At 43.0% G+C, this 22,361-nt stretch overlaps 1 protein-coding gene across 1 annotated transcript; it reads left to right on the forward strand.

Moving 5' to 3' along the window:
* Nucleotides 1–2,903: 2,903 nt before the first annotated feature.
* LOC119366497 lies at nucleotides 2,904–3,812 on the forward strand. Its single transcript, XM_037632243.1, has one exon. The coding sequence runs from the start codon at nucleotides 2,951–2,953 to the stop codon at nucleotides 3,512–3,514; it is 564 nt and encodes a 187-aa protein (XP_037488140.1). The 5' UTR covers nucleotides 2,904–2,950; the 3' UTR covers nucleotides 3,515–3,812.
* The last annotated feature ends 18,549 nt before the right edge of the window (nucleotides 3,813–22,361 follow it).

The raw sequence follows: 22,361 nt of genomic DNA on the forward strand, positions 1-22,361 counted from the left end.
CCGGGGTGGTTTCTGTTGAATAAAACTTCCCAATTTGCCCCGCAAAAAAAAACAACACTTTTGGTGGAAGTTAAAAAAATACTTCCCGTGGAAGCATAGTTTCTTTTCCGCGCAACGAGAACATGCAAATTTTTTTCTTCAAAACCTAGGGAAAACCAAGCAAAAAACAAAACGAAAAACAAAGAAATACGAAAAAAAATCCCAGAGGGAGCGCCAGCACGCGGCATGTGGAGGCGGTTGGACACACCACTTGCACTGCTACCACTTCACCAAAAGTGGCCCTTGAAGGTCACTCGGAAGGAGTAACCTCCGGTAAGTTGCTTCCGTGTTTCCTCAGCGCCTCCTACTTACCGCACAAGTCGCTGGTTAGCGACGTAACGCATATTCCAGCTTATATGGGCCGGCTCATTTTACGCTTTTCTCAGAGTATGTTTTATTCAGGTTCTTGGCCGATGTTTTTCCTTTTGTTTTTCGGGTTTTTTTCCTTTTTCTTTTTTCAATATACGAAATTATGTATATTTTAACATTTTTCAACCTCATATTTTTTTCGAAAATTGAAAAAATTTCAAAATTTGCGTCATTTATAGGATTCAAAAACATTTTTATTGAAATTTTGAACATGTTTTGGATTTGTGAACAATTTCTGAAATTGCGAACATTGTTTGTATTTCTGAAACAAATTCAAAATCATGAGAAAAACATTTAATTCACAGGTACAATTTGGAATTTGTGAACATTTTTCAAAATCACAAACACCTGTTGAATTCACGAACATTTTTTAAATCATATTTTTTTTCAAATTGATCTACAATTTGGGAATTCATGAACAATTTTTAGATTCGTGAAAACTTTACAAACTCACAAATATTTTTGAATTCATGAGCATTTGTTGAATCCCATAACACCGTTTGTATTCATGAACAATTTTAAAATTCATTAATAGTATTTGAATTCTCAATTTTTTTAAATCACAGACATTTTTTAATATTGTCACCATTTTTTATTTATGAACATATTTTAAATTCATGCTTAACTTAAAAATTCATGAACTTTTTTGAATTCGTGAATATTTTTCAAATTCACTAAATTTTTTGAATTCATGAATATTTTTTGAATTAGTGCACATTTTAGAACTTACGAATATTTTCTTAATCTTCATACACTTTTTGAATTCGGAAATATTTTTTGAACTCCTGCACATTTTCAAACTTATGCATATTTTCTAGATTTCCGAACACTTCTAAATTCATGAACATTTTCCAAATCCATGAACATTTTTTGGTTTCATGATTTATTTTGAATTCATGAAGTATTTGTAGATTTCACAACATTGTTTTATCAAATTCTTATACATTTATCAACTTTTGGTGAACATTCTATGAATTTCGTAAAAATAAAATAAAAAAATGAAAAGAAAAATGTGAGTGCGCCGCGCGCCCCACACTGGGCCGGCCCAAAACGACGCGGGTTGGGGCGTGTTTGCTCGCAGTTCCTTATGAGGGCCCGATGGGGAATATATCGGGTGTACCCACACTTGTGATGCTACCAGTGCCCCGGCCCGGATGCCATAGAACATTTTAAAAAGTTGAAAAAAATCTCGCACATTGACATAACATCAATGTATGTTGTCACGAAATTTCGTATCAAAATATAAAACATTTCTTGAGATCTGGAATTGGCATCAATGCGATAATGAGCCAAAACTAAAACCCACCTTATGTTATGTACTACTGTTCAGTGATTAATTTGTCATTTTTCCCGAGCTATGTTTTAAATTTTGACTTCAAATTTATGACAACCTACATTAATATTGTGTGAATGTGCTAATTTTTAAAAACATTTTAAAATATGCAACATAAGGTGGGTGCACCAGTTCGGCCAAGCAGGGAACTACGAGCCGTCAAAAATAAAAAGCAGAGAACTACGAACTTGCTGCGAGTCTAGTTGGGCAAATAAACACAACAAATACAACTTCAATTCATGATCCAGCTCGAGGCATTCTCCCTTGTGACTTCTGAGGCCAGATCGAGGAAGCTCTCACATTTCTGCCGTACTGCCACTTTCACCCCTCGACGGAGCATAAAGCGCGCTATAGGATTTCTTTCACTTTTCGTAAATTGGTGTTGCTTAACCGCGAAGTATGTGCGGCCTAGTACACATGGATGTGGTTTCTTTCCAGGCTAGTGCTTCATTAGCTTTAGCTTTGGATTGGAGTAGGGAGGGAAGATTCGGACGGGGGCAGCGGGGCTCCACCACGATCGCTGATCAAACGCCGGGCGGGGTGACCCAAAAAGTGGCTGCAGAGGCTGAGCTCCACTGAGCTCTATATACATTTCTTAGCCAAAATACCTTTTTCATAACTTAAAAAAATCTAAAAAAATGTTTTCATGTAGACATATACTTAAAGTATATATGTACAAATTTTCATAAACATATGTATTCATATGTGATGTATACAAAAAAGACAAATACACAGATTGAAATAGGCTTTTTCTTTGTTGTATCTGTGTCAGATTTTTGTCTTTTTTGTGTAGCATGCAAATGATCAAATTAGTTACTGAAAATTTATACATACTTAAAGAATATGCATATGTATTTGTACAAAAAAATTGGCATTTTTTGAAACTTTTAAATATATTTTGATTTTTTTTTTGGTAAAACGGGCTCCCTGGAGCCCGGTCTCTGCGACGCCTCACTCCGGGGTGACCGGCCTATCCATCGCCGTGATTCCCGCATTCACTCGTTGAGCGTTGGACCCACTGACTAGCGTCACTGCTCCGCCCGTGGAGACTCCACAGGAAGTCGTCGGCACAACCAACCCACTATCCGTACAGACTCTCGCCTGCCGTCCCTCTCTACATAAACAGACCTCACTCAGCTAGCTGCTGCTCTCTCACACGCACACTGCCAGTGAGTGAGCGAGCGAGCTAGTCTTTCTTCTTCTGAAACCATGTGCGAGTCCGCCTCCCTACTAGCTGCAGCCGGAGACCAAGACGGCCACCACCACCAGGGGGTGACCAAGGCAGCCGAGATGGACACGGGTGGCCTGCTGGACCATTCCCCGGCAGCCCTCGGCCCGAGCCCTCTTCCCACGCCGCCTCCACCGCTCGTGTTCTACCAAGACGATTACCGGTACTACTACGACGACGACAGTTGCCTCCAGGAGGACCAGGAGGGCGACGACGGCGCCTATCAACTGCTCCAGGACGAGGAGGAGGACGTCGCCGCCACCAGCTCGCTTGCTGCCAGGCTACGTGAGCTCGTTCGCCAGAAGCTGGCCGAGGTGAACGCCTCCAGCGCGGTCGTCGCGGGGCTCGGCCTCGTCGGGAGCGCCGTCGGCGCCTACTTCCTCTGGCCCGCGGCCGCGGCCGCCGCCACCGCCGCCACCATGGCAGCACCCGGGGCCGCCGGTTTCCTCATCTCCCGTGTGGCGTTTGAAGCCAACTCAAAGCTCTACTTCAAGATCCTCCGCACTGCCGGAGCAGCAGCGGCTGCCGCCGCTTTCGCCGTGTAGCTGCACGGGAGGGCTGGCCACGTACCTACTGCTTAGTTTCGTCCCACGCGCGCCGTTCGTGTGCTGGCCGTTTGCGTTGCTTATATATCGCCAATAATGGAGCGTCCGTGTGTAGTGGTTAATCTTTCAATCGATTGATACACTCTGGTATATCTAGTAGTACTCCATCTCTACGTTTTCAGTGTGTGTAAGGTTGGAGCTATGCCATCTGCGATAAGCTAAATCTTTGGTTTAAATTGTTCAAGCAACACTAAAGCTTCTTACTAGATGATGTTTGCTCCTTTATTTGTGTTGATCTTTAGATTCCCTGTTTCCTTTAAATTGCACTTCAGCTATATGTAAGTCGCCCGAAAAATAATTTTGAGTCCGTCAATTTTTGGACAGTTGATTTTTTGATTCAAGATTCATGTATCTCTTTTCTCCATGTTGTCCGTGTATTGTTTTGGGCTGTTTTTCTTTTTGACTGACCCCATATATTTAGGACAGTCAATTCTATAATGGGCCGAAGCCCATTCCAGTGCGATATAGCCTTCTTCTTTCTCATTTGTTTTTTTTATTTTTATGCATTTTTTCTTCTGTATTTTTTATTTATTTAGTATAGTTGTTTTTTTAGTATTTTTGGGATGTTGGGTGAGCTTAAACATATACATACAAATAATATGTAATATGTGCAAAATTTTAGTATTATATGATTATTCTTTGTATATTACAAAAAGTGCAATTTCGATGCATAGTTGTGTTCAAGTTTCTTTTTTTTTATTCTTCTTCTTAAAGGGAAATATCAACACCACTAATTCATTATTTAATGTTCATTCTATTTTAAGGGTAATACCAATGCTACTAATTCAATTGTTCTTAGATTTTCTTTGCAAAAGTTCCACTTATATATATATGTATTCTTGCTGATTTTAAAATAGCGCAATTTTCATGTATATTTGTGCAAATTTTGTCAATGTTTGTTTTAGATTATTTTTTTTATTTTCTTTCTTCTTAAATGGTAATACCAATGCCACAAATATAGCATGTAATAAAAATAATGGCACAACAAAATAAGGGTATTTTTTGCGGGTAGAAAGATAAGGGTTTGACAAGTCGAATTTCATGTGGTTGTATGCATGTAGTGTAGCTAGATAAATTCTCCAAGAGCTTAAGAATCTTGCTAGGCTTGCACTAGCTGGCTATCGCAACAACGACGCCTGGTCTCCTCTGCTTGTGTGAAAGTTCTTCTGGTACCTATGTACTATGTGCGTGTAGTTAATCAATGAGGATCACTAGATATGTCAGGCTAATTTATTAATTCACACACACATGTAATCTCCTCTGGTAAAAAATGTGGCTTACCCAAATACTAAACTCAGTCACCTGACCCCTAGCCGCTCCCTTTAAGTTGTCTTTAGGTCTTGCGTTTCCTTCTCTATCATAGCAGCGGTTCCCACAAGAGGCGAAAGGGAGGCGTCAAGGTTCCCTCGGTTGGCCGCCGGCCAGGCCGTGGGCTCCTCCCCTCTCCGGCGGCTGCTGCAGCGGCAGGAGAGTTGGGGAGCCCCGGATCTGTGCCCTCGGTCTGTACATAGTAGGGATAGAGTTTCAGGTACCAGCATTTCGATGGTGGCAGCGGCAACACGACGAATAAGTCTTCCTTGACCCGAGCCTCGTCTCGGTGTCTTCCTCGGAGGCGGCGACGTGGTCGGTGGAAGGTGGTGCAGCAGCGTGTTGGTGTTCGGCGTCGGCGGGCTTCTCTGCATCTTGTGGATTCTGAATTTGTTTGCTCTCGTTGGTGATGGCGCCTCGACATGTTCGTGGTTCGTGAAGCCGACGCAAGTGGTGATGCGGTGCCGATGTGGTTTCTCTCTGGCGTGTTGGTCCTGCTGGGCCGAGGTTGGAGACTTCCCGTTGTCAATAATCCTTGCGCATAACCATGGATTTCGCTAACTCCGGGAGGGAGCGGCGGCGGCGACGGCGCGCCCTCATCCCGCGCTGGTGTGGATGCTGGGTCGATTTCCCGGGGTTATGTTTGCAATTCTCTTCTTGTTTGGGAATGCATTGTATCACTACATGATGTCAATATAACTCAGGGTCTTATTTGCGCGAAAAAAAGTTGTCTTTAGGTCTCAACACCAGACGCAAGCTCCCTCGACAATATGTATGTATGAATGTTTCTATCATTGTGTTGTGGTATATGGTTGCTTCAGCATTGTCAGCCTGTTCCCTCAACTATATCTCTTTTGTTGGATTGCGTCTTCTCTGTGCTTTGATGTGTGTTTGCTTCAGGCCATGTCATGTGTTGTCCTCGCGTAGAAAGGACATGGCGCTATGTATGGCGTGATTCTGCATTCCTCCCGTACAAAGGATACGACACTGTATGGCATGATTCTACAAATGCATCTATATCCACACATGAGTTTCTTTCGGTTTGGATATTGGATTCTGAATCATCCAAGCATGTTGTGGGTACCTCAACTGAGTTTGAATCATATACTTAGCACCGATGCACATAGTGAAACAATATAAACTATTGATGGCACCTCATGACTTATAAAAGAAGTAGCATTGAACTATTCAATGTACACCCAGTGAACTTGCTTTCTTTGAGTGCTTTGATTGATCAGCTAGACTACCGAGTAACTCTTGACAAGAAAATATTCTTGATACGGGAGAGGATGAATGGAAGGGAACTTTGGAGAAGAACCATACATAGTGGATGGTGGTATATGGACCGTGAATTGTCCATGTCTGGTACTAGTCCTGTTTTGGATGTACTACTTGGAGGAAGTGAGACAATGTCAATGTTCCATCACTGCCATAATGGGGTCTATGGCCTTTGATAAGAAAATTTAGGTGTTTCTTGATGTAATGCGTGGAGCAAACAAGAGTAAGATTACGCATTACCGGAAACATATTGTTCCATGACGACTTTTGCATGGAATTATCAAGAACTGCCATTGTTTGGCCTAAATCCATGACGGTTCCAAAAAATTGTCATATAACAAAAGTGGGTCGATGAGACCCACTTGAGTGATGCTTTTTATGATGAAATCTGGAAACAAAGGTGAAAACGGTTCATGATTTGGACACACGGTTAAATCATATGATTAGGTCATGGGCCAATAAGGGAAACGAACTAGCCCAATAAAGTACCTTTTTCTCTATTTATTTTTCCAAGAAAATAGTTTCTTAACTGGCACATTCTTGTAAAAAATAATATCCAATTTATATGAAATTGGAAAAATATGAATAATATATGGAAATTTTTATATAGTATATGTACTTAACCGAGGTTTGTTTTTTTCATTCCAAGGTCTTAGTTTACGTACTTGTAGTTCAAATTTCAGTTATATCCCTAAATAGCTAAATTTCATTTAATGTGTAAATGATAGCAAATAAATTCAGAAAAATGCATAAATCTGACATGAACACTGTAATGTATTATGTTCCATGTAGAAAAAGTTTGGAGCATTTTAGATAAATACTTTTGGAATTTACATATTGTACCTTAAATTGGTTTTCCAAAAAGGGGGAAATAAAATTTATTCAATAACAAGATAAAACATGCCAGTATATGAGTGTGCAATAGTGTCAAATGAATCTCAGGTGTAAATGATAAATAAAATGATCCGTGGAGTCAAAACTTCATAGTTTGCCTTTGAATGCTATGAGTCTACATGGGAAATGCATGACTAACAAAAAAAGCAATGTACAATCCAAGTTTTGTGAAATTGATTGAACCATTAAACATGATCTAATGAGATTATAACCTGATCATGCCAAGTTTCAAATTTTCTAGACCACATTTATATTTTATTTAAAAAACAATAAGAAGCATGTAACCTTTGAATTTTACCAAACAAACATTTGAAAATTTGTTGATGTTCTCAATAGGAGCTAAGAAGTTATAGAATTACTTAAATATGAGTTTTTTTTCATTTAGATGATTTTCTTAGATACTTGCAGTTCAAATTTGAATTATCTCCAATAAATAGCTAAAAATCACTTTTTTATAGGATCAAGAAATTCATTACGCCTAATTAATGGAAATGATTTCAGAAAAAATGTCTAACTTTGGCATGAACAGTCTGGTGTAGTACTTTTTATGTAGAAAAAGTTTAGAGCATTTCAGATAAATATTTGTTAAGGTACTACACATGATACCTTAACTTGGTATTATGAGAAATAGAAACTAGAAACTATTGCATACCATGATGGCATGGTGGAACATGAAGGTATATTAGTGCATAATAATATCAAAATCAAGTTGTAGCCCAAATATTAACTACAACCGTTGAAGAAAATATCCCGTGGAATTAAAACTTTTTATTTTGCCTTTCAATATTAGGAATTTAGGGTACGATGGTTATAGCCTAAACAATAACAGCTTGCTAAAATTTTGACAACATCTACTTTAGTCGCACCTAAATTTTTGGGGGGGGGGGGGCGCAAACCGACCATACCCAACATTTGGTCCTAACTGGATGACCGGGCAATGTGGGATCATAGCTAAGACTTTTGCTAGTAGGTTTAAATATCATCTTCCTACAGAGATGCATAATGGAGATCGAGCTCCATGGATCCCTTTATTCAAATTTTTCAATTTTCAATTTTTTTAAGTTCCAAAATTTCTGAAAAAATACACATATACCTATGGATGTCTACTACTTGTCTGTGAAGTTTCATGAGAAATACTTTTTTATGCGAGCTTGATGACCCACAAGTATAGGGTATCTATCGTAGTCCTTTTGATAAGTAAGAGTGTCGAACCCAACGAGGAGCAGAAGGAAATGATAAGCGGTTTTCAGCAAGGTATTCTCTGCAAGTACTGAAATAAGTGGTAACAAATAGTTTTGTGATAAGGTAAATTATAACGAGCAACAAGTAACAAAAGTAAATAAAGTGCAGCAAGGTGGCCCAATCCTTTTTGTAGCAAAGGACAAGTCGGAACAAACTCTTATAATAGGAAAAGCGCTCCCGAGGACACATGGGAATATTGTCAAGCTAGTTTTCATCGCGTTCATATGATTCGCGTTCGGTACTTTGATAATTTGATATGTGGGTGGACCGGTGCTTGGGTACTGTTCTTACTTGAACAAGCATCCCACTTATGATTAACCTCTATTGCAAGCATCCGCAACTACAACAAAAGTATTAAGGTAAACCTAACCATAGCATGAAACATGTGGATCCAGCATAAACTAGGATTTAAGCTTCTGCCACTCTAACAACCCATCATCTACTTATTACTTCCCAATGCCTTCCTCTAGGCCCAAATAATGGTGAAGTGTTATGTAGTCGACGTTCACATAACACCACTAGAGGCTAGACAACATACATCTTATCAAAATATCAAACGAATACCAAATTCACATGACTACTCATAGCAAGACTTCTCCCTTGTCCTCAGGAACAGACGTAATTACTCACAAAGCATATTCATGTTCATAATCAGAGGGGTAATAATATGCATATAGGATCTGAACATATGATCTTTGTAACACCCCGGATGTAATTTACCTTATATGTATCCCAACTCTTGCCGTTTCCGGCGCTAAGTTATTTTATTTCCTCGGGTTCGGGTTTTTGTCTCCGTGTGTTGTTGCCTTTGTCCAAACCGACCATACCCAACATTTGGTCCTAACTGGATGACCGGGCAATGTGGGATCATAGCTAAGATTTTTGCTAGTAGGTTTAAATATCATCTTCCTACGGAGATGCATAATGGAGATCGAGCTCCATGGATCCCTTTATTCAAAATTTTCAATTTTCAATTTTTTTTAAGTTCCAAAATTTCTGAAAAAATACACATATACTATGGATGTCTACTACTTGTCTGTGAAGTTTCATGAGAAATACTTTTTTATGCGAGCTTGATGACCCACAAGTATAGGGGATCTATCGTAGTCCTTTCGATAAGTAAGAGTGTCGAACCCAACGAGGAGCAGAAGGAAATGATAAGCGGTTTTCAGCAAGGTATTCTCTGCAAGTACTAAAATAAGTGGTAACAAATAGTTTTGTGATAAGGTAAATTGTAACGAGCAACAAGTAACAAAAGTAAATAAAGTGCAGCAAGGTGGCCCAATCCTTTTTGTAGCAAAGGACAAGCCGGAACAAACTCTTATAATAGGAAAAGCGCTCCCGAGGACACATTGGAATATTGTCAAGCTAGTTTTCATCGCGTTCATATGATTCGCGTTCGGTACTTTGATAATTTGATATGTGGGTGGACCGGTGCTTGGGTACTGTTCTTACTTGAATAAGCATCCCATTTATGATTAACCTCTATTGCAAGCATCCGCAACTACAACAAAAGTATTAAGGTAAACCTAACCATAGCATGAAACATGTGGATCCAAATCAGCCCCTTATGAAGCAACACATAAACTAGGATTTAAGCTTCTGCCACTCTAACAACCCATCATCTACTTATTACTTTCCAATGCCTTCCTCTAGGCCCAAATAATGGTGAAGTGTTATGTAGTCGACGTTCATATAACACCACTAGAGGCTAGACAACATACATCTTATCAAAATATCAAACGAATACCAAATTCACATGACTACTCATAGCAAGACTTTTCCCTTGTCCTCAGGAACAGACGTAATTACTCACAAAGCATATTCATGTTCATAATCAGAGGGGTAATAATATGCATATAGGATCTGAACATATGATCTTTGTAACACCCCGGATGTAATTTACCTTATATGTATCCCAACTCTTGCCGTTTCCGGCGCTAAGTTATTTTATTTCCTCGGGTTCGGGTTTTTGTCTCCGTGTGTTGTTGCCTTTGTCATGCATCTCATATCATGTCATCATGTGCATTACATTTGCATACGTGTTTGTCTCATGCATCCGTGCATTTTCCCCGTTGTCTGTTTTGCATTCCGGCGCTCCAATCTCCTCCAGTGCCCCTTTCTACCTCTTTTCATGTGTGAGGGTTAAACATTTCCGGATTGGACCGAGACTTTCCAAGCGGCCTTGGTTTACTACCGGTAGACCGCCTGTCAAGTTTCGTGCCATTTGGACTTCGTTTGATACTCCAACGGTTAACCGAGGGACCGAGAAGGCCTCGTTTGTGTTGCAGCCCAACACCCTTCCAATTTGGCCCAAAACCCACCAAAGACCCTTTCATCTTCTAGAGCGTTCAATCATGATCGCGTGGCCGTAAACCGCACTCCATTTGGAGCTTCCTAGCTCCCTCTATGCCTATATATAGATCCCCTCTCGAAAATTCCGGATCCCCTCTCTTCCTACCCTAACCTAGCTCCCCGCCTCTATGCGCGCCGGACATCCCCGCCGCCGCCAACCATAGGCCGCCACGTGGCACGCTGCCACCCGCAGCCACGCGGCCTACTCGGCCCGCGTGAGCCCCCGCGGCCCGCCTCCGCTGCCACTTGCCCCGGACGAGGCGCCCCTCACCGCGCCGCCCCGTCTCCTTCCCCGCGCCGGCGAGCCTCTGCCCGGTGCCGCCGCCCGCCATCGACATCGCAGGCCGCTCCGGCCGCCGCACCGCTGCCGCCTCTTCGCCGCACCACCACCGCGGCCGCGCCGCCCCTCGCCGCTCTGGCGACCCGCTCCGGCCATCCCCTCGCACCGGCGAGCGTCTCCAAGTCCGACGACCTCGGACTCCAACTCCGGCGATCATCGTTTTTCCGCGCCGCTACAGTGCCCGATCCGGATCCAGATCTGGAACCCTAACCTCGGTTGACGTTTTGCCCTAACCCTAGTTTTTATGCATATTTCATCGCATCGTATCTCCGCAACCGTGGCTCTGATTTGCGCGTGTAGCATATCAAAATGTTCATCTCAGAGAGTACATCATTTCAACTCATTGCGTCGTTTTCTTTTGAGCTCATCTTGATGCCCGAAATGCTGTTGGAAGAGGGCTATGTGGTTAAATTGGCAGATCTGTTTCATCAAATAGCTATTTGTCATTTTTGCCATGATTAATGTGTGCATGATATGCTCATGAGTTCTACATGAGTTTTGTTATATGCCATGCCATCTATACAGAGGTGATTACCGTGTATTTTTGTGATATGTGTGGTGACTAGCACAAGCTTGCAAAGTAGTGCAATCGGTAATGCTGATTTCAGGGACTTAGAATTTCTCTAAGTCCTTGTCCTGATTTTTTCGGTATGCCATATGTTCATGTTGTTTCCTAGTGATCCGTGCCTCTTTTGAGGATGATCAGTAAGGATGATTTGTTAACATTGTGGTGCTCTATCAATCCATGTCTTTGTTTGCATTTATGGAGCACCCTAATTTGAGTCAATCGAGCTCTACTTGTGCTATTTCGTGTATCCTGGCAGATTGTTGACTTGTTAGTGATTTTGCCGAGGATGTTGCTATTGATCCGTGCATGCTATATTGTTGTTCTTGCTATGTCTAGCTCCTATGCCATGTATTCTTGATGGGTGTATGCTTAGTTTGTCATGCCATGCTCTGTAGTGAGTGCATCGAGCTCGTAAACATGCCTACTCGTTAACAGATTTGCATGCTCCAGTTTTTCACTAAGTCTGTAATCTGATTATGTTTTTGCCATGTTCACATGCTTGTAATTGTATTTTCTGATCCCTTTTGGCTCAAGGTCACTAAGGGACTTTTGTTAAGTGCTTTGAGTAGCTCCATGCCATGTCTTGCTTTGCCATGTTAAGTTCCTGTAGCATATAGTTTTCATGCTCTAAAATGTGCTACCTGAGGTTAAATTCCAGACTTGTGTTAATTTCACCAAGTCTGAAACCTGTTATCGTTTGCATTTTTGCCATGCTTGTTTGAACCTGTTATTAGATGAATTAGCCTTAGCTCAGTGTTCATCTTTTGTCAAGCATCATGAGTGGATCCCTGCCATGTATTTTGTTGTCATGTTTGAGTGTTGTAGCATAATTATCTTGATGCATTTAGATGGCTACTTGCTGATTATCGCAGACCGGTGCCATATTTGTTTGCTTGCCTTTTCCAAACCGTGCATCCGATTCCGGTGATCTTTATATCGATTTCAACCAAAATCACCTCACCTTTCCAGTGGCACTCTTGGATTTCCAAGTCGAGGCCAGGTTCAATCATTTCTTGTCAAATCTTGCATATGCATCACATATCGCATCCCGCATAGCATACCATGTTTGCATCATGTTGTTCGAGCATTGCACGTGGTTGATTGTGTTCCTTTTGCTTGTTTATCTTGTTTGGGTAGAGCCGGGAGATGAGTTCGCTAACGAGGAGCCCGTTGAGTTTGCTTACGAGGATCAAGTCAACTATGACAACTTTGCAGGCAAGATGATCATACCCTCGAAATCACTTCTATCTTTGCTTGCTAGATGCTCGCTCTTTTGCTATGCCTATGCTACGATACCTACCACTTGCTTATCATGCCTCCCAAATTTCCATGTCAAACCTCTAACCCACCATGTCCTAGCAAACCGTTGATTGGCTATGTTACAGCTTTGCTCAGCCCCTCTTATAGCGTTGCTAGTTGCAGGTGAAGATTGGAGATCGTTCCTTGTTGGAACATTGTTTATTGTTGGGATATCACCATATCATCTTGTTATCCTAATGCATCTATATACTTGGTAAAGGGTGGAAGGCTCGGCTTTTTGCCTAGTGTTTTGTTCCACTCTTGCCACCCTAGTTTCCATCATATCGGTGTTATGTTCCCGGATTTTTGCGTTCCTTACGCGGTTGGGTGATAATGGGAACCCCTTGACAGTTCGCCTTGAATAAAACTCCTCCAGCAATGCCCAACCTTGGTTTTACCATTTGCCACCTAGCCTCTTTTTCCCTTGGGTTTCTGGAGCCCGAGGGTCATCTTATTTAAACCCCCCCCCCCGGGGGGGGCCAGTGCTCCTCTGAGTGTTGGTCCAAACTAGAGCCCCTTACAGCACCACCTCGGGGAAACTCGAGGGCTTGTTTTAGTTGTACGGATTGCTTATCCGAGTGTTCCCTGAGAATGAGATATGTGCAGCTCCTATCGGGATTTGTCGGCACATTCGGGCGGTGTTGCTGGACTTGTTTTACCATTATCGAGGATGTCTTGTAAAACCGGGATGCCGGGTCTGATCGGAATGTCTCGGGAGAAGGAATATCCTTCGTTGACCGTGAGAGCTTGTGATGGGCTAAGTTGGGACTCCCTATAGGGATTTGAACTTTCGAAAGCCGTGCCCGCGGTTATGGGCAGATGGGAATTTGTTAATGTCCGGTTGTAGTAGACATGAAACTTAACTTAATTAAAATGAATCAACCGCGCGTGTAACCGTGATGGTCTCTTCTTGGCGGGGTCCGGGAAGTGAACACGGTGTTGGAGTAATGCTTGACGTAGGTTGTTCTAGGATCACTTCTTGATCATAGTTCTTCGTTCGTGCTTTGCCTTCTCTTCTCGCTCTCTTTTGCGAGAAGGATAGCCACCATATATGCTAGTCGCTTGCTGCAGCTCCACATATTACCTTGCCTTACCTATAAGCTTAAATAGTCTTGATCGCGAGGGTGCGAGATTGTTGAGTCCCCGTGACTCACAGATTTCTTCCAAACCAGATGCAGGGACTGATGATACCGTTCCAGATGATGCGCTTGAGATCAAGTGGGAGTTCGACGAAGACTCTCGCCATTACTATGTGTCTTTCCCAGATGATTAGTAGTGGTGCCCAGTTGGGGCGATCGGGGACCGTGTCGCTTGTTGGGGTGATCTTTTATTTTGGTACCGTAGTCGGACCATGAGTGTATTGGATGATTGTAATGTTAATCATGTATTTGTGTGACGTGGCGAGTGTAAGCCAACTATGTATCTTTTCCCCTTTTATATATTTACATGGGTTGTTGTGAAGATTACCTTACTTGCGACATTGCTTTCAATGCGGTTATGCCTCTAAGTCATGCTTCGACACGTAGGAGATATAGCCGCATCGAGGGCGTTACAAGTTGGTAATCAGAGCCAGCCCCGACCTTAGGAGCCCCCCTGCTTGATCGAATAGCTGGCGTTGTTGAGTCTAGAAAAATGTTTTGAGTCATTTAGGATTATATATATCGGAGAGTTAGGACTTCTTTTTACTCCCCAGTCCCTTCATCGCTCTGGTAAGGCATCCTGACGTAGAGTTTTGACTCTTATCTTCTCAAATTTCACTAAAACAATTTAGGATCATGCGGGTATCTTGGAATCGTTCCGATCAATTTGTGACGAGAACATTGTTCTTGGTGCCTCCTGTCATTTAGGGGTTGTGGCAGTGTCCCGGGGAGTTGAGCTCCAAGGTGTTGTCGTCACAATTTTATCGTTGCAGTTCTGGAATACCTGAGTTTAGTTTTGCCGACATCGAAAATCTCTTTTATGCAGTTGTTGGTGAGATAACCTCGACGCCACCCAGTACCGGGGCGGGAGTTCGGGAGTATTGCCATAACTTGTATAACGGATGCTTTTCGAAGGTTGAGGTAGTTGATTTCCGAAGTTTTTGTCGGTTATGTGTTGAAGGATGGATACAGTTGGATGTAGGATTTGCTAGATTTGGGTGAGATATTATGCTTCCCATGTATCCCCAACACCTGATTGCATAACCGGAAAGGTTCGGGAGTCTCATAGGTGGGAATTCTTGTAGCTCTAGTTCTTCTTCCACGGATATTTGGTTTGAGATTGGGTGATCCTTACCGAGTATTCGTTCTTGTTCCGTACCTTGTTGGTTTTATTCTTCTACCTCAATTCTAAGTGGCTTCTCAATTTATGGATATGTGACCATTTCAATTGGAATGCATTCGTTCATTTTGTTCGGATGTGAAGACTATATGTTGCAATTTCAACCCGTTTGATTCAGCTTCAATTTTTGTCTGTCAATGTGCTAATGGATGTCAACCTCTTCAGGATGGCTCCTCCAACGCGCACGACTCTGAATCCTGATCCGCCACTACCACCTCCACCTCCGGAGGCATGGCAAGCTGTGATGGCCGCTACCAATGCAAACACGCAGCTGATCATGCAACTTCTTCAAGAGCGCAACCAAGGGAACCAGGGCCAAGGCAACAATCAGAACCACTTTGCTACACTCAACCAGTTCCTTGCTAACCAGCCAAAGACCTTCAGCAATTGTGTTGAGGCAACAGACGCTGATGATTGGCTCGTGGACATATGCAAGCATTTCGAGTGCAGTAACGTCAGGCCTGAGGACTTTGTCAAGTTCGCTTCCTTCCAACTCAAAGACCAAGCTGCAAAATGGTTTCAGCAGTACAAAGATTCCAGAGGAGGCCGTGTGATTACTTGGGATGAATTCCGTCAAGACTTCAAAGCTCATCATATTCCTTAGAGCGTGGTTGAAAGCAAGCGCGAGGAATTCCGCAACCTGAAGCAAGACTCTATGTCTGTCTACGAGTACAACAAGATGTTTCAGAAGCTCGCCCGTTTTGCTAAGCAGGACGTCCCTGACGAGAAGAGCATGATATACCAGTTCAGGGGTGGTCTCAGAGAAGAAATCCAGCTAGCTCTCGTTCTCTTTGAGCCCAAGAGGTACGATGAGTTTTACAACATGGCAATGAAGCAAGAGACTTCTCAACTGAAGTGTGATGCTTCCAAGAAGCGAGTCAAAGATGCTACTCCTTCTTCCTCAACTCAAGTGGCTAAGCAGCACAAGTATTGGCTTCCTCCTCCTCCGTTCCGTCAGCCTTATTAGCAGAAGAGAAAAGGTGGCAGTGGATCTTCCCACCCACCCAACCCTGGCTTTCAGAACAAGACTTCGTCTCAAGCTCCAAGATCAAGTGCTCCGTATCACCGTCCGCTTTCAGAGGTCACGTGCAACAAGTGCCAACAGAAGGGTCACTATGCCAACAAATGCTTCAATCAGAGGCGTCTCCCTCCTCCTCCTCCTGTGAGATCGGCAAGTACAGCTGTGGTCAAGCATAACCCCAAGCACGCCAAGGTCAACATGGTGAATGCAGCTGACTCGTCAGATGTCATCATGGGTAACCTTCCTGTTAATGATATTCCTGCAAGAGTTCTTTTTGACACTGGTGCATCACATTGTTTCATCTCAAGACCTTTTGCATCTAAGCATGATTTTGTTACTCAAGTGTTGCCGAAACCGTTGGCTATTGTCTCTCCGGCCCATCAAATGACATCTCGAGTATGCGTTCCAGATGTTTCAATCACATTGGGTGACTACAAGTTCTTGTCTTCTCCAAATGTTCTTGGTGACTCGGATATTGATCTTATTCTCGGAATGGACTGGCTTTCTGAGCACAAGGCTCAGCTTGATTGTGCAGCCAGGCAGATTCAATTGACTCATTCGTCTGAGGATGTAATTGTCTTTGCCGCTCGGGATAATACCATCCGTCTGTTTTCTCTCAATGAGAAGGGTGAACTGGATGCCATCTCTCAAATTCCAGTCGTTTGCGAATATCAAGACGTCTTTCCAGAAGAGCTTCCAGGAATGCCTCCGCACCGGCCAGTTGAATTCGTCATCGATCTTGAGCCTAGCACGGAACCTGTTTGCAAACGTCCTTACAAGCTTGGACCTGAAGAGTTGAAGGAGCTGAAGAAGCAACTCGATATTCAAGAGCGAATGGGTCTCATCCGACCTAGTTCTTCTCCGTGGGGTTGTGGAGTTCTTTTTGTGAAGAAGGATGGAACGAACCAACATTGTGTTGACTATTGTCCATTGAACAAGAAGACTATAAAGAACAAGTACCCACTTCCCAACATCAACAAGCTGTTTGAACAACTCAAAGGTGCTCAAGTATTCTCCAAGCTTGATCTCCGTATGGGCTATCACCAGATTCGAATTCGTGAGCAAGATATTCCCAAGACGGCTTTCAGAACAAGCTATGGTTCATATGAATACACTGTCATGTCTTTTGGCCTCGTCAACGCTCCTCCGACTTTCTCTCGCATGATGAACTTCATCTTCAACGCCTACACAAATGACTTCGTCTTGGTCTACCTCGATGACATTCTGGTCTTTTCGAAGAACAAGGAAGATCATGCTAAGCACTTGCGTTTGGTGCTCGATAAGCTCAGAGAACATCAGTTCTACGCCAAGTTCTCAAAGTGCGAGTTTTGGCTCGATGAGGTTCTCTATCTTGGGCATATCATCTCTGCCAAGGGCATAGCGGTGAATCCTGAGAAGGTGTCTGCAATTGTGAATTGGGAACCACCTCAGAACATGAAGCAACTCCGCAGCTTCCTTGGTCTCGCAAGCTACTGTCGAAGGTTCGTTGGGAACTTTTCAAAGATCGTGAAGCCTCTTTCAAACCTTCTCCAGAAACATGTCAAGTACGTTTGGTCTCCTGAATGTGACATCGCTTTCAACACTTTGAAAGAGAAATTAGTCACTGCTCCAGTTCTGACTCCTCCTGATGAATCCAAACCGTTCGAGGTCTTCTGCGATGCCTCTCTTGAAGGTCTTGGTGAAGTGTTGATGCAAGAGAAGAAAGTTGTGGCTTATACCTCTCGCCAGTTGAAGCCCAATGATAAGAACTACCCCAGTCATGACCTCGAGTTGGCGGCAGTTGTGCATGCTCTTTTGACTTGGAGACATCTCTTATTAGGAAGAAAAGTGGACATCTTCACTGACCACAAGAGTCTCAAGTACATCTTCACTCAGCCTAATCTCAACCTCAGGCAGACTCGTTGGGTCAAAATGATTCAAGAGTATAATCCGAGCATCGAATATACTCCAGGCAAGGCCAATGTTATTGCTGACGCATTGAGCAGGAAGGCTTATTGCAACAGTTTGATTCTCAAGCCTTACCAACCCGAGCTTTGTGAAGCTTTCCGCAAAATCAATCTGCAAGTTGTTCCTCAAGGGTTCCTCACCAACCTTCAAGTCTCTCCTACTTTGGAAGATCAGATTCGCGAGGCTCAACTTCTTGATGCTATGATGAAGAAGGTGAAGATTGGGATTGCCAAGAGTCAATCCAAGTACAAGTGTTATCGCCTTGATGACAAGGATACTCTCTTCTTCGAGGATCGCATTGTTGTGCCTAAAGGTGACCTTTGTACAGTAATTATGAACGAGGCTCACAATTCACTCCTCTCCATCCACCCTGGGAGTACGAAGATGTTTGGGGAACGTAGTAATTTCAAAAAAATTCCTACGCACACGCAAGATCATGGTGATGCACAGCAACGAGAGGGGAGAGTGTTGTCTATGTACCCTCGTAGACCGACAGTGGAAGCGTTATGACAATGCGGTTGATGTAGTCATACGTCTTCACGGCCCGACCGATCAAGCACCGAAACTACGGCACCTCCGAGTTTTAGCACACGTTCAGTTCGATGATGATCCCCGGACTCCGATCCAGCAAAGTGTCGGGGAAGAGTTCCGTCAGCACGACGGCGTGGTGACGATCTTGATGTTCTACTGTTGCAAGGCTTCGCCTAAGCACCGCTACAATATTATCGAGGAGTATGGTGGAAGGGGGCACCGCACACGGCTAAGAAAACGATCACGAGGACTAACTTGTGTGTCTAGAGGTTCCCCCTGCCTCCGTATATAAAGGAGCAAAGGGGGGTGCGGCCGGCCCTAGGAGGAGGCGCGCCGGAGGAGTCCTACTCCTACCGGGAGTAGGACTCCCCACCTTTCCCTAGTTGGATTAGGACTTGGGGGGAAGGAGGAGAGGGAAGAAAGGAAAGGGGGGGGGGCGCTGCCCCCCCCCCCTCCTTGTCCAATTTGTACTTGGGGGGAGAGGGGCGCGTGGCAGCCCCTAGGCCTCCTCTCCTCTTCCTCCACTAGGCCCATTAAGGCCCATTAGGTTACCGGGGGGTTCCGGTAACCTCCCGGTACTCCGGTAAAATGCCGATTTCACCCGGAACACTTCCAATGTCCAAACATAGGCTTCCAATATATCAATCTTTATGTCTCGACCATTTCGAGACTCCTCGTCATGTCCATGATCACATCCGGGACTCCGAACAAACTTCGGTTCATCAAAATATATAAACTCATAATGAAACTGTCATCGTAACGTTAAGCGTGCGGACCCTACGGGTTCGAGAACAATGTAGACATGACCGAGACATGTCTCCGGTCAACAACCAATAGCGGAACCTGGATGCTCATATTGGCTCCCACATATTCTACGAAGATCTTTATCGGTCAGACGCATAACAATATACTTTGTTCCCTTTGTCATCGGTATGTTACTTGCCCGAGATTCGATCATCGGTATCTCAATACCTAGTTCAATCTCATTACCGGCAAGTCTCTTTACTCATTTCGTAATACATCATCTCACAACTAACTCATTAGTTGCAATGCTTGCAAGGCTTATGTGATGTGTATTACCGAGAGGGCCCAGAGATACCTCTCCGACAATCGGAGTGACAAATCCTAATCTCAAAATACGCCAACCCAACATGTACCTTTGGAGACACCTGTAGAGCTCCTTTATAATCACCCAGTTACGTTGTGACGTTTGGTAGCACACAAAGTGTTCCTCCGGTAAACGGGAGTTGCATAATCTCATAGTCATAGGAACATGTATAAGTTATGAAGAAAGCAATAGCAACATACTAAACGATCGGGTGCTAAGCTAATGGAATGGGTCATGTCAATCACATCATTCTCCTAATGATGTGATCCCGTTAATAAAATGACAACACATGTCTATGGTTAGGAAACATAACCATCTTTGATTAACGAGCTAGTCAAGTAGAGGCACACTAGTGACATTTAGTTTGTCTATGTATTCACACAAGTATTATGTTTCCGGATAATACAATTCTAGCATGAATAGTAAGCATTTATCATGATATAAGGAAATAAAATAATAACTTTATTATTGCCTCTAGGGCATATTTCCTTCAGTCTCCCACTTGCACTAGAGTCAATAATCTAGATTACATAGTAATGATTCTAACACCCATGGAGCTTTGGTGCTGATCATGTTTTGCTCGTGGAAGAGGCTTAGTCAACGGGTCTGCTACATTCAGATCCGTATGTATCTTGCAAATCTCTATGTCTCCCACCTGGACTAGATCCCGGATGGAATTGAAGTGTCTCTTGATGTGCTTGGTTCTCTTGTGAAACCTGGATTCCTTTGCCAAGGCAATTGCACTAGTACTGTCACAAAAGATTTTCATTGGACCCGATGCACTAGGTATGACACCTAGATCGGATATGAACTCTTTCATCCATACTCCTTCGTTTGCTACTTCCGAAGCAGCTATGTACTCCGCTTCACATGTAGATCCCGCCACAATGCTTTGTTTAGAACTGCACCAACTGACAACTCCACCGTTTAATGTAAACATGTATCCGGTTTGCGATTTAGAATCTTCTGGATCAGTGTCAAAGCTTGCATCAACGTAACCATTTACGATGAGCTCTTTGTCACCTCCATATACGAGAAACATATCCTCAGTCCTTTTCAGGTATTTCAGGATGTTCTTGACCGCTGTCCAGTGATCCACTCCTGGATTTCTTTGGTACCTCCCTGCTAGACTTATAGCAAGACATACATCAGGTCTGGTACACAGCATTGCATACATGATAGAGCCTATGGCTGAAGCATAGGGAACATCTTTCATTTTCTCACTATCTTCTGCAGTGGTCAGGCATTGAGTCTTACTCAATTTCACACCTTGTAACACAGGCAAGAATCCTTTCTTTGCTTGATCCATTTTGAACTTTTTCAAAACTTTGTCAAGGTATGTGCTTTGTGAAAGTCCAATTAAGCGTCTTGATCTATCTCTATAGGTCTTAATGCCCAATATGTAAGCAACTTCACCGAGGTCTTTCATTGAAAAACTCTTATTCAAGTATCCCTTTATGCTATCCAGAAATTCTATATCATTTCCGATTAGTAATATGTCATCTACATATAATGTCGGAAATGCTACAGAGCTCCCACTCACTTTCTTGTAAATACAGGCTTCTCCAAAAGTCTGTACAAAACCAAATGCTTTGATTACACTATCAAAGCGTTTATTCCAACTCCGAGAGGCTTGCACTAGTCCATAAATGGATCGCTAGAGCTTGCACACTTTGTTAGCTCCCTTTGGATCGACAAAACCTTCTGGCTGCATCATATACAACTCTTTTTCCAGAAATCCATTCAGGAATGCAGTTTTGACATCCATCTGCCAAATTTCATAATCATAAAATGCGGCAATTGCTAACATGATTCGGACAGACTTAAGCATCACTACGGGTGAGAGAGTCTCATCGTAGTCAATCCCTTGAACTTGTCGAAAACCTTTTGCGACAAGTTGAGCTTTGTAGACAGTAACATTACTGTCAGCGTCAGTCTTCTTCTTGAAGATCCATTTATTCTCAATTGCTTGCCGATCATTGGGCAAGTCAACCAAAGTCCATAATTTGTTCTCATACATGGATCCCATCTCAGATTTCATGGCTTCAAGCCATTTTGCGGAATCTGGGCTCACCATCGCTTCTCCATAGTTCGTAGGTTCATCATGATCTAGTAGCATGACTTCCAGAACAGGATTACCGTACCACTCTGGTGCAGATCTTATTCTGGTTGATCTACGAGGTTTAGTAGTATCTTGTTCTGAAGTTTCATGATCATCATCATTAGCTTCCTCACTAATTAGTGTAGGTGTCACAGAAACTGGTTTCTGTGATATACTACTTTCCAATAAGGGAGCAGGTATAGTTACCTCATCAAGTTCTACTTTCCTCCCACTCACTTCTTTCGAGAGAAACTCCTTCTCTAGAAAGTTTCCGAATTTAGCAACAAAAGTCTTGCCTTCGGATCTGTGATAGAAGGTGCATCCAATAGTTTCCTTTTGATATCCTATGAAGACCCATTTTTTCGATTTGGGTTCGAGCTTATCAGGTTGAAGCTTTTTCACATAAGCATCGTAGCCCCAAACTTTCAGAAACGACAACTTTGGTTTCTTGCCAAACCACATTTCATAAGGCGTCG

Source organism: Triticum dicoccoides, chromosome 1A, assembly GCF_002162155.2.
Source record: "Triticum dicoccoides isolate Atlit2015 ecotype Zavitan chromosome 1A, WEW_v2.0, whole genome shotgun sequence".
Lineage (NCBI taxonomy): Eukaryota > Viridiplantae > Streptophyta > Magnoliopsida > Poales > Poaceae > Triticum > Triticum dicoccoides.